Source organism: Vidua macroura, chromosome 5, assembly GCF_024509145.1.
Source record: "Vidua macroura isolate BioBank_ID:100142 chromosome 5, ASM2450914v1, whole genome shotgun sequence".
Lineage (NCBI taxonomy): Eukaryota > Metazoa > Chordata > Aves > Passeriformes > Viduidae > Vidua > Vidua macroura.
This window is the reverse complement of record NC_071575.1, coordinates 8,652,192-8,665,717: the sequence shown is the minus strand read 5'-3', so window position 1 is coordinate 8,665,717 and position 13,526 is coordinate 8,652,192. Positions and strand designations below refer to the sequence as shown.

Genomic DNA, 13,526 nt, shown 5'->3' with positions numbered 1-13,526 from the left:
GTGCATGCTGTCAGTTTTGTTAACTAGAAGAACATGACATCATGTGATAGACAAAAACAGTACTTGGTACCATATAGCCTGATCCAAAGCTTTTCACGTGAAACATTTGTTTGGTTTTGGTTTTAAGACATTTGCTGTTCTTACTGGTCCATTTTAATTAGAGCTGAACCTGAACCACAAACGATAGATTTGAACTTTCCCAAAGTTCAGCGGTGTTCAGATCTGGCTTTTGGTTTGGCCCATCACAAAGACAGGGGTCAGCTCCAAAGTTCAGATCTGGAAATGAGCTGCTGGAAGTGGGGGGCTGGAAAGATTATTTAGTGAGACCCATATTTCACTTTAATGGGGGATTTTCAGTATAGACACTTGCTTATGGGTTTTAGAAGCAGTTTTACATAAGCAGCATCTCAAAGACTGGTATTAATACCAGTCTACCTATCTATTGAAATACTCCTGTACAGCAGAAAGGGCCTTGTTTCTCCTTTTCTGGTCATAAAGCCTGGATCCTGGTCTGAAGCTGGAGTACCTTAAAAACCTAGAAATTTTTCTTCTCGTCTTTGTTTAAAACTCATCATTCCTTTCTAGGGTACACTACTTAAAAACAATTGACTGTTGGCTAGAAATTTGATAATTTTATTCCTATAAAATTTAGTTTTTTTCAGCAGGTAGCTTGCAGGGTTGTTATGGCATCTGCCACTTGTCAATCTCTTGCAGGTTTGGATCCCCATTTTAGGGTGGCCTCGCTCAGTCCGTGGCAAGACACAAGCTTAACACAACACAATTAATATACAGCAACCACTTGTCTACTAGATCAGATAACCTGACACAGTGGGGTTAGCTGGACAGGCTCAGATGAAACATTGATTCAGTATCTGTTGTAAGTCCTGAGAAGATTCAGATAAACCTTCCTTGTTTATGAGAATCTTGACACTTCCCAACTCTTGTCAGGACCAGAAACTCCAGAGCTGAAAAAACAGACTTTTTTCTTGTGATGCTTCCAAACTCATTTTGCAAACCAGAGAGGTTTGGATGAGAATCTAAACTTTGTGTATTTATCCAAACTTCTCTGAGCTCTTTACTCTTTTAAATCTCTTTCATATGTGTGATTTGTGCTGTGTCTTGCTCCCTGGGGTTACAAATGTGACCAGGCAAGGACCCTTTAAACACCAAGGAAGGGTGGACATCATTACTTGACCCTGTCTCTCCTCCCAGCAAGATGGCAAGCCAGATGTATCAGAAAGGTGAATGCAGCCACACAATCTTTCTTTAGAAATGTTGTGACAAAGTAGAATTAGTACTTTATATAAACTCATCTAATTCTGTACTTGATAGAACCAAGTTAAGTGATACTGAAAAAAAAAAAAACCCCAAAACCTAGAAAAGTACGCTAGAAGAAGTTATATTCAGAAGAATGTCTTTTTTTCTAATCAGTGAAAGCAACAAAGTCATCTCCTGGCTTTTCATGTAAAGAAATCTTTTTTCCCCAGTCAGAATACTTAAGGGTGGGCTTTCCTTCTCAAAAACCACCATGTCCCTCCAGCAATAACACTACGATGATTGCTGCCAGCAAAGTTGGAAAGACTCACTGTGCAGGGAAATCTGGCTTAACTCTGATGGGATAAGTTTAGACTCTCCCTTTCCTTGCATTTTGTACTGCCAGTTTCAGGGCTCCCCCATGCAGCTTGATACCTTCTAGGAGCCTTGCTTTTTTGGTTTCTAATTCTCTCAGTTGTTGGTGAAGCTGGATTTTTGTGCCAACCACATGGAAAATGCTATGTGGAAGAACATCTGAAAGACAGGCTTTTAGAGCCAACACCCTGTTGCAGATTTAGCTCTAGGTGCTTAGCTCTTGCCCTATAGATGTAAATTATTTTGTATCCCATACACTTTAGGACCTAGTCTGAAAGAAGTATCTCATACTTGCTAAATGTCCTGGGCTACGCTTGCTTTGTATGTGTTTCCAAAAGGAGGTTTCTTAGATTTATATCTTTCTATCTATCTCTATCCATCCATCCATCCATCCATCCATCCATCCATCCATCCATCCATCCATACATCTCTCTCAAACATTTGTGTGGGCTAACATAAAAAATGAGTACAGGAAAAAAGTGTACGCTGACAAACAGAATATCCAGCTCGAAGTTGCACTTATCTCACTGGTAGTCAAGAAATGTCAATTCCAAATGGGGATGTGGAATCACTTAGTGTCTCTCTGAAACAGAACAAATAGAACCTCAGCAATTCTGGGAAGACATGTTAATTATTTTTTAGTCAGGTATTTTTTCCAAATTAAAAGTAAAGGAAGGATGTGGATCCATGCTAAGCAGGTATGGCATGTGAGGATGTGTGTGAGTGTGAATGTAAGGAGTGGGCTCCTACAGCCATGGCTTTTTCTGGTAGGTACTGGGATTTTGAGCATTGCTGTGTCAGATCCCTCTGTGTCTCTGGCAGGAGATGTGCAGGTCAATACTGTACTGAATAGTGGAAGAGCAGAGCATAGGATTCCCAGTCCCAGGACTACTGCTCCTCTCTGGGAGGGCTCCTGTCCCACCATGCAGCTCCATGGATATTCTCCCTGGCTTGAATTTGTATTTCAGATATCGTTTGAGAAGATTGCAACTGAATTACTGTTCTCTCCTCATAAAAAGAATCCAGCAAGAGGACAGCTTGCCCTCTTGCAGGTCCTTCTGTCCTCTGGATACATACCTTAACCTCCTCGAGCCTCTGTGAAAGAGAGGTAATTGTATCTCTCGTCTCTTGCCCTCTCCAGCTGAACTATGTGTCTCCTTAAGGCGATTTGTGTCTCCTTAAACAGATTTGTGTCTAACACCAATTTTGTCCAGGTATCACTCAGACATTTGTAATTCAATAATTCTGGCAAAGTGGCACTGACCTATTCATAGGTTCTGCGCAGAACATTCAGGCAATATTCATGATTTAACTAAACTACCTCAGGAAGCAAGATCAGAAATTTTACCTGCAGAATATACAGAAACCCATCCACAGACACTCTGGCATGCCCAGGTACAGGAGTTTGGTGCTTACCAACCCATAATTCAGTGGACCCTTTAGAGGATTATTTAACATGTTCCTACAGCAAAGGACAGGTATGCAGAGTGATTTAAATGGACATGATCACTGCCCTTGTGGATTTGTTATTTGGGCTAGAAATGACATAAGATAATAGAGGAAAAGATGACTTGATGCTAATGGCAATGCAGATTTATTTTTAGAGAGGTGCTCTTCAACACAGTGCAATTATGTCAGACCACTGAGATGATTTAAGTTAATTAAAATACTGACCCAGCAAAAAGTCCACTGAGAAGGTCTGAAACTGCATGGTAGTGGATTTTTGATACTCATGAGTATAATAGAAGGAATGACAGAGTTTTGTGAAATAGGGTCCTCAACAAAATCAAATACAGTCACAAAATCACAGAATAACTTAGATTGGTAGAATCCTACCTAGAGTGCATCCATTCTGAACTGATTCACTCATGAAAGGCTCAAGCCTTTAAAATCTATGCACATGAACATCTCAGTGGTTGTGGTAGCCACTTCCTCTGCTGTTGTATCTCCTTAAACAGAGCATGAAGTTGACTTGAAAGCAAATGTACTTTAAAAATGTGATTGGTAGTACTGTCCTGTTTTTTTCTCATGTTCAGAGTGGAGGTTTCTTTTCTGCTTGTTTTTTCTTTCTGTTTTTTATTATGTAGCAAGCATCTTTTCAACTTCTTAAATCGAAGTGGAAAATGTTTCCCTAGCTGAGCACCACACAGGTACCTCAGAAACCTTTAACAGGCCATATTATAGGGCAAGAATACTATGAAGAGCAAACCTAAAAAAAGGATAAAAATATGTACCCACACAGTTATAGATTCCCTGCCCTTTTTTCTAAATATTGGACTTATTTTTCTCTGTGAAATGCCCTTTAAAAGAGAGATTGTAATGCAGTGTCAAATCCTACATAAGAACTGTTGTTAACATGTTGAGGGAGTTGAATTATTAGGTTAGAATAGAATAGATTAGATGAATAGAATAGAATAGAATAGAATAGAATAGAATAGAATAGAATAGAATAGAATAGAATATATAACACATAACAACATTCCTCACAGACTCATTTAATTTAAGGACATTGGTATACTTTAGAACACAGTTGCTCTGTGATGCCTTCAGGATTCCATGCTTTCTGGCAAGGGGTGCAAAGACCTTTCTTAAACCTCAGTACACTGCAGGATGTCTCCAGCTGAGCTTTCACATACTATGACATATCAAACCTCTTGTCATTGTTGAAAAGAAAAGGCACCAAACATTCATCAGGGAACCATTGAGCTCCACAGTGGGACATCAGCAGGTCTAGAAGAGAACACAAGCAGGAGACAATCTCTCTGCTCCAGCTCTTGTTTCCCACATGCTACTTTGATAGTATTAGCAGCAGCATTGTCAAAACACAGCCGTCTGTGACACACAGAGGCTCCTCTCAAAGGCACAGTGCATCTTGGAACTACCCCCTCGTGCTCCTCCAGCCATGCTCTCGTGCACTCTTTAAATGTGTGCTCAGCACCATGTTCTGATTTAACTTAGACAAAAATAAGCAGTGGTGCTTTGGGACCAAAACTAAATTTCACCATCATTTTCTCTGAGAATGGGATACAGTTTGCTTCTTAGGGCTGAGTTGGTAAGAAATGTTTGTTATGGCAAATATAGTTTTACAGCAGAGAGCCCAAAATTTTCATATTTCTCTGGGCACTGCTAAACATCTTTTCAAAGATTACAGCAAACTCACTAACCTCACAGAAACTATCCCAGAAAACTTCACCAAGGGACATGTTGCCAAAAGACAGTCAAAAACATAACAGCATTGTGCTCACTGGAACAGAAAAGCTGACTATTGTTTAAGGTTGTCAGGACTTAACTAAATAAATTAGGGGGTTAATTAACTTAAAAATCCCTGTAAATCCTTGGAAGACTTATTACAGAAATCACAGTGGAAAGTAACACCAAGTCTTTAGAAAATACCCATGACATTCAAAAAATGTTTGAGAAAATGTGAAAAAGAGAGGCAGAGTAAGTATCTCTTTTTAATAGACATGCTTTCAAAAGAATATAAAGAGTGACAGGAAGAAGCTGCAATAAAGCTAGTGTGAAATAATTCTGTCTCATGTACAGCCCATTCTAAAAGAAGATTTGACAAACCCACATGAGCAACAGAAAACAATCCAGTTGACAGAGCAATTCTAAACTGACGGCCAAGATCCTGGCACCTCCAGCCATAAAAGCTTAGTGGGAGCCTGGAGATGAAAAATGCTGAGTAAGAGAAGAATCTGTAAATAAACCATTATGTCATATCACTACACATGCTCAGCTTTGAGATCTGCAATTTTCTCTGTCCTGGCCATGTGTAATTGAAAATAGATACCACAGACAGCCTAGGAAGAAGCTGCTGTAATCACCCCTGCTCTAGCTCTGGTTCAACTAAACAGACCTATATGGATGAAGCAAAATTAAACAAGATTATTTTAATTAGACTACAGTAGAAAAATAAGGGGTTTAAGGAGGAAAAGTGAAATGAACTAGTACTGTAAAGAGAACATTACTGAACATGACCATCAGCAGGCTCCATCAGAGCTGACCAGAAAGTCCTGCCAGTAACAGATATTCAGCCAGCACCACATTCATTGTTCAGGAACACATCTGAACACAGGAGCTTCAAAGGAACCTCACAACCATGGATGGCTATATCTATGTTTTTTTACAGGAGGCTACACAGAAATCAATGTAGTAATAATTTATTTAATAATCGATGTAGTAGCGATTTGTCAGTGAGTAGGAGATGTAGAACAAATGCTGATCCACTACTCAGTGGAGTGGACTCCTGAGGAGAGTACAAACCAAGGATAATGTCAAGAAGGCCAAGCACTTCTTGCCTCAGACTTTACTAAGCAGGTGAATGGTGTGCAGATGGTTATAAACTTATACCATCAACAGAGGAACCCTCTGAGCATATTTGTCCGTGTTGCTTGCTTTCCAGTTAGCTGTCCCTCATCTCAGAACATTTAATGGAGTGAGTGTATAGCTGGTTGTCCTTACAGCCACTAGTGAAAACTAGTGGGGAACTCTAATTAAGAAGAATTGAAAAGACATGTATGTTGCCTTTGTCAAAAAACAAAACAAAACAAAATCAAAAAAAAACTAAAAGAAAGGAATTGTAGGACCGATCAGGTTAACTTCAGTAAATTAAAAAATACATTTGTAAGCTCATAACTAAGAACAAGGAGATGACTAAGAGACAACTGGGATCTGTCAAGAACAAATCACGTTAAACCAAACTAATTTCCTTCCTTCTTTGGCCACCCAGGGCCTCAGAGGCAGAGCAGAAGCAGTTTATATCATAGATCTTCAACTTAAAGGGAGCTTTTGACGCTGCTTTATGTGACATTTGCACAAGAAAAATAAGAACTTGCCAGATCATCTGAACTTCAGACCATCTGGAGATCATACTTTGAGGTTGAGGGTAGTTATCAAAATGGAAAGGTGTGCTGGCTAGGTTTCTTGTGATCTGTGTTGGTACCAGTCAGCATTATACTCTTGACTTGACCAAGAGAATAAGCTGTGCACATTGCATTTGCGAATTATATTATGTTGGGAAGGACTACAAGGAAGCTGGAGGAAGTTTGGGTCAAAATTGAACATGATCATGGATAAGTGGTCCACAAAAGAAGAAAAAAAGCCTTAAAGCAAAGAAAGAGGAAGCAAATCAGGAAGGCAAAGATCTGTACGTGGGAATGATCATCTGCATAAATGCAAGATGAGAAACATCTGGTGGGAGAGCAGCTGCACAGGAGACAGCTGCAAATTGAGTAAGAGTCAAAAGTGTCCTGCTGCTGTGAAATAAGGAATGCTGGCAGGAATAAACAGGACTAAACAGGCATATGAAGGGCTCCTTCTGCTCTGGCCCCAAGGAGGCAAGACCGCAGCTGGAGCACCCTGTCACATCTCCAGCACTGCAACACCAACCAGGCCAGCTGGGAGAGCAGGGGCAAGGAGCAGAGCTCTTGGGGGTGCTGGGCAAGAACTGATGATGCAACATGTCTGGGAAGGGGTGGAAGTCTTTACATATTCAAGGCTACTGCTAGAAGGAGGGAATAATCTGCTCTTGGCAGCTCTACAGAAAGAAGCAGTGGGTTTGCACTCAGAAAGACAGTTTCAGGTTAATATTAGTGAAATACATACCAGGAGGGGTCCTTAGGCCCTGGAACCTCCTCTACTGAAGGTCCTTAAGAACAGGAACAATAAAAGCTGTTGTGAGGAACATCTGTCTTATTAGCCTATGCCTGGGTTGACAGAGTAGAGACCCTCATGAGTTTTCTGCTCTTCTTAATTTTTCTGCCTGTACAAAGTGGTTTCAGTAGCCTTTAGTTCTGACATGTAGCATTGGGTACAGAAAGTTAGAGGGACAGAGAAATTAAATTAAATTAGATTAGTCCCTGCTTTTATAAACCAAGAAGTTCAAAGATAATTACACTGAAAATGCAAATAAAGGATCTATTCCAGACAGTGAGAAAACTCCCTCTGACTTGTACTGCCCTAGGATCAAAACCAAAATGAAGAACCTGCACTATTTTCCTTGAGAATTGTTAATATGTGTGTTGAATAAAATACAAAATTACAAAAGAAATAAACTTGTCTGTAGAAGACTTCATCTAACACTATTTAGGATGCTGTTGTCCGAGTTTTAGTTTACTCATCTAGATGCATCTATTGTCTTTTGCCATAAAAAAAATGACTCAATCTGTCTTCAGCTTGCCAGACTTGTTGAAAAGGATAGGTTTGTCAAAAGAAAATTTAGTTCTGCTTTGGTTCATTTCTTTTTCCCATTGACCTATTGTATTGTGTCATATAATCAATCTAGTGCCTTGTGTAAGTGCATGAAGAATTTGTTTTGTTTAATAACAGTATGTATTTTTTCCATCATTGCTGATGCAAGATCTAGGAAATTACTGGCCAAACACTGTATGTTCTGCAGTTAAATATTTCAAGTTAAATTACAGTTCTAATAGCTGACATTCAGTGGCAGCCTTATTCATCTAGCTGCTGACATGAGTCATTTCAGGATGGTGTGTGCAATAGCAGAATTCTCATCTAATTACTCCAACAAATAGATGTCTTGCAAATAGCTGTGGAACAGTTAAATCTTTAACCCTGTGCTCACAGCTGAGTAATTGAATGTGTATTTAGCCTATGTGATTCTCAGCTGATTGTGGCTCCAGGCTGAAAATACTCTGCTGAATCTGTGCACGTTGGAGTCTGGTGAACTTCAGCAATTGTGGAACTGGTAAGAATTTCCACATCAAACCATACTGAGTTAAGTGCTCTGTTAGAAGTCTAAAACGTAGCCAGAAATGACATCTAAATGAGGGGTAAAACACAGGCTACTCTATGACTCCAAGGACAGATAAAGGCTCCTCTCTGCCTATCTGCCAGAAGACATGTGCTAAGGAATCAGTGGTCTAATATCTGTCTGTCTGAGTAGCAGCTGCCTGCATTGCTGGCTATTAGAACACTTTTAAAGTACAGCCCTCTGTTAGAATGCAAATAAACTAAAGAAAATGGCAGGAACTCAGATTAGCAAATGACAGACTCCTCTGATAGCCTGGCAGATTGCTAGAAGTGGCCTTGAGCACCTTCACCAAAGAAAAAAGGCTTAATTTTAATTAATACTGGCAGTCATCTTATTTTGGAGTTATTATATTAGACGGTTATCAGATCAGATAGTTATTAGCTCATGTTACTCATGAAAACATCCCTTCTGTGTTTTGGGAATAAAGTCACAACTGTCATCTTTGACACCAAGGCAGGCATTTCTAACAGAGAAATGGACAAATCCAAGGGTTGCAATAAAGCCAAAGCAATGTCTTTTCCACCAAAATAAAAATCTCAACAGAATTTTTCTGGTCTATGTGACGGAAAACTTTGGAAGTCAGACAAGATTTTTTCTTCTGAGACTGAGAAACAGAGTGTATACAGTGCCAAATAACTAGATAATCAGCATATTCACTGGAAAAAGAAATATCTAGCCCCAAATTTGAGTCAAACCCCAAATCTGCTGCTACTTGTATCTTTATTTCGTGAATATTTCTGGAAAGACCTGTCTCCTTTTTGTTGCAGACCAAGAATATTTTTGAAATCTCAGAAAATTCCATAAAATGAGATTATTGTTCTCCATTAAGGTATCACAGCAATCATTACTTAAATATTTTTAGCTGCCTAACAAAGACTTGCTTAGAACTGATTCCAGGTGATGACATGCTAATGGAAAGCTCTGTGTACAGCAGACATTATTTGAGCTCAGAGGTTCCCTTCCCTCCTCCATCAGCAGTTTCTGATAGACTCCACTGATCCTGGGACCTTAGCAAACTTTCAGGAACACAAGTGAAGTTTTAGAACATATTCTAGTTAAAAAAATACTAATCCCCCAACACCTTAATTCTTAGCAGGGCAACTTAACTTGCTAATTTCTGAGACCTTCTTATTTGAGAGCTGCATTGAAACAGGAGAGTAATCTCTTAGGAGAGTCAGTGTGGTTTCCATTTGATATTATCCCATGACTTGAGAAAATTGATTTTCTTTCATTTTATAAAATTGATCAATGGAAGCAATGTGTGAAAATTTACAAAGAAGTCACAGACACAGTGGCTATAATGAAATGTCTTACCACCTACTCTGGAGACATGGGGAATATGTTGAGCTTAAACACAAAATATGAGCAACTGTCACTAAATCTCTGAGTAAATCTACTGAACTGTAGGTCACAGCTGCTATGTTCCCTCACAGGAATAAGTTTCTTCTTATTATTAAGCCTTTCTACATATACTTCAAAGGTATCTGACCAAAAATTTCCCTGGGTCTGGTTTTGCATTGTTGTTTACCCTCATCCTGAAGAAAAGCAAACTGTATCTATATATGTAGCTTCTATTACATCTCAGACTTCCAATATTTCAATTTATAGATTAGAAATAGATTTTTTTTTAAAAAGAAGAAGAAAGAAATCCTGCAAGTCAATAGAACACATTTTAAAATAAGAGTCCCAGGTTTGAATTTAGCTGGCAAGCGAAGAGGATAGGAGTGAATATCAACATGTGAAGATCACACTAGGAACTAGAACAGTGGTTCCATAGCTGTTTTGGATTGCTATAAACCCTCAGAATTTCTTACAGACCACCAGGTATCGTTATCATCAAACTTTTAATTGAAAACACTATTTAAAATAGTGTTTAATATGGCTCTGTGGATTAGCTGTGAACCCTTTACCGTGGCCTCCTGGACCACCAGTGTTCTGCAGACCATGGTTTGGGAAGCACTGAACCAGACTGCACACATCGTACACCCCAACAAAACACTGCTGTGTCTAAAAGCAGAGGCAGTCCTGCAACTGCACCATCTACTCAAATAATGCATGTGTCAGTTCAACCTTCTTGGTAGCTGAAGAACACAAAACCCTTTTGTTTTTTCCCTACCCAAAGTTTATTTTTTATTTCTTTGGAGAAACAAGAAAATGGTGCCAAACCTCAGTTGCTGATTGTTTCTTGTAGGATCTTCCTCATATCTGGCAATGGTGTAATCTTTCAGGAAGCTATGAAAATAAGAAATATAAATCCCCCATACTGTGGAGTTATCATTCCAGAATAATTATGAGATCTATAAATCCAAAAATTAAAAAATGAAAACTAGCTTCTAAGTTGGTTTGTTTTTGGTTTTTTTTTTCCCTCCTCTGGAAAATTTGTTCGTTTTTTTTCCCTTCCCAAATCCACTAATGATGCTAGAGCTCTGTGTGTGGTCATTAAAGCATTTCAGCAACTTTCTGCAAATTCTTTACAGTTATTCTTTGGCTGCAGCAGAAATGTCTGTTTATTACCAGAGAAACACACTGAGGAAAGCAACGAGAAGGGAACTTATGGGGAAAGCACTGAGAAGGGAATTTGTGTGGAAGTGTTATAAATAACAGCAGCAAAACACCACGATGCAGCCCTGTGTGAAGTCAGTGACAAAGTGTGGTCTCACATCGGAGCAGGGATGGGCTGTAGCTTCCCCTCCCATCATTCTGCCTCCTTGCACCTCACAGGCACCTCAGCCAATCAGTATAGAAAGGGGCCTTATTCACCTCTCCTCATATGCTCATTATCAACATCTATTACCTGGAATTGGCAACGAGGAACCTTTGCAAGTAGCAGCATCACAGGCAAAACAAAACAAAGCAAACAAACAAACAAACAACTCCTTTTTTAAAAGAGCTATTTTTAAAAAAATAAGTCTGTGCTTCCATGACAGCATCTCACCTAATTTGGAGAGAAAATAGTGCTGTCACAGCACTTCTATGCCCTTTGTATGCTCAATAGCCATGGTAATGTAGAGGTTTGAGTCAGAGTGGGAGTGGAAAAGGGTCACTTCAGCAAAACTATGCACAGGAGAAGCCTGCAAGGGAAAGGAGTAACCTCTACCTTGAAAGAAAATGAACCCTACCCAGTTCTTGTCTCTATAGGTCTCTCTTGCAGTACTTCACACTCAGCATCACTAATGGATGCTACTGAGCATTTATAAAGTTAGATTAATAATCAGCCCCATTTGTGTCCTGGGGTTTTTCTTTGTTGTTGTTGTCTGAACAGTTCTCTTTTTCCATGCAGTGCCAGTGCTTAGAGGTAGCTATTAACTCACTTTTTATTCATCTGAAACAGATACACTTCAAGCTTGCAAACCTGACTAGACAGTGTGAAAACAAATCTTGTGGCCTCACCTCACCACTGTCCAGATTCATTGCCAAGTTCCCCTCTGGTGAAGGGGTGTACGTGGGACTATCACATGGCTGCAGACCTGGGGTAATATGCCCGAGCTGAGCCAAGCATTTTAAATACGTGTGGAATTCTGTAAGATGAGAAATCCACACTAAGGAATAATGCCCTCCTCACGTTACTGCCTGACCCCCTTGATGTAGATAATGTGTGTACTTTCTTTAGTAAGTACGTGCTGCCTTTCTGCCAACCCATCAGCTTTTGGCTTCTCTCCACAGGAAGCAGGGAAGCTGCGTTCACCTATGCCATTACTGCTGCCGGGGTTGCACACGCTGTCACGGCCGCCTGCAGCCAGGGCAACCTCAGCAATTGTGGCTGTGACCGAGAGAAACAGGGCTACTACAACCAGGAGGAGGGCTGGAAGTGGGGAGGCTGCTCCGCGGATATCAGATACGGCATTGAGTTCTCCCGGAGGTTTGTTGATGCCCGAGAAATCAAAAAGAATGCACGGAGGCTGATGAACTTGCACAACAATGAGGCTGGAAGAAAGGTATTCCAGAAAGGACGAGGGATGGGAACATGTGTGCTGGAGGACGGGGGGAGGCTGGCTTGGTGGCAGGAGGCGTTCCCCGAGAACTCACCCCTCTCTCTGATCCCGCACCCACATCAAGTCACCGGATGGCATCTGTTGTTCACCTTTTTTTTGCTGTTTCTTTTTATTCAGAGCTGGCCATGTATTATAGGCACACCTGTAAAAATTTCTGCTTCCTAAGCCTTCTTTCCAGCCCCGATAACAGGGAGGATCTGTTTAGCATAATGATAATTCAGTGCTTTGCATCCAATTTGCAAAAAATCTAGCAAGGGATGTCGGGGCTTGTGATGGGACAGAACTGAGTTGTCTGCACTGTTCAGCTTCCACAGCACTTCCAGATATTTATTCCAGTGAAACCCAGATCAATTATTTGACCCCAGCTCTAATGAAATACACATAGTAGTACACAATGCACTTCTTAGCAGATGCACAACTGTCTCTTTGTAATTACAAAGCTTTGTAACTACAAAACTACAAAGAGCTGCAGAAAAAGAAGCAGTTTCATGCCTACAACCATGACTGAATTGCTTCTCATGGTAACAATAAACATCATGGAGCTATGCTGGTTTATGTTCCTCAATCCTCATAGCTCCCAACGCTTGTCCTTTAAAAAGTGTAACAAATCTTTCTGCATCTTATATACCTACCTCAGGAGAGATTATAGCCTTCAAAGTGTTTTTCCCTAGGAAAAGCCCTCTGCTTCAGTGTTGCAGAAGAATCCAATAAACCAATATAGCAATCCAGTAAAATCCACTTCCCTCTCTAGTCCCCAAAGTAAGACTGAATTTTCCTCCTCTAAAACCATGTGTGCTTTCAGTCCTGTGCTGAGCACTGGGCAGAGAGAGTAGAATTGGTGGTGACAGAAACAGTGCAATTATTTTACTGCCTGGATCTTGCTTACTAGCACAGTTGCATTGGCCATGCACTGAAACAGAAGGTTCTGTATGGGCAGGAGTTCACTGGAATGGAAATACTACATAAATTCAGTGTGGTGAGAGAGGCACAAACTCAAGTGTAGAGACAGGATTGATACTTCAGTGATAGTTCACACTGAGGTCTCCAGGTGTGCAGGAGAAAGCTGACTGAAGAGCCAAAAAGAAAAACAGCCTTGAGGGGCACAGTCTTTTTTCCTAAACATTGCTGCC

General features: G+C 40.2%; 1 protein-coding gene across 3 annotated transcripts in view; it reads left to right on the top strand.

Moving 5' to 3' along the window:
- WNT7B (Wnt family member 7B) overlaps positions 1 to 13,526 on the top strand; it is a 90,455-nt gene that overhangs the window by 65,524 nt on the left and 11,405 nt on the right. For all 3 annotated transcript variants that reach the window (XM_053977717.1, XM_053977719.1, XM_053977718.1), the window contains one exon: positions 12,068 to 12,339. In XM_053977717.1, the coding sequence (XP_053833692.1) occupies positions 12,068 to 12,339 (272 nt within the window). The remainder of the gene's footprint in view (positions 1 to 12,067; positions 12,340 to 13,526) is intronic.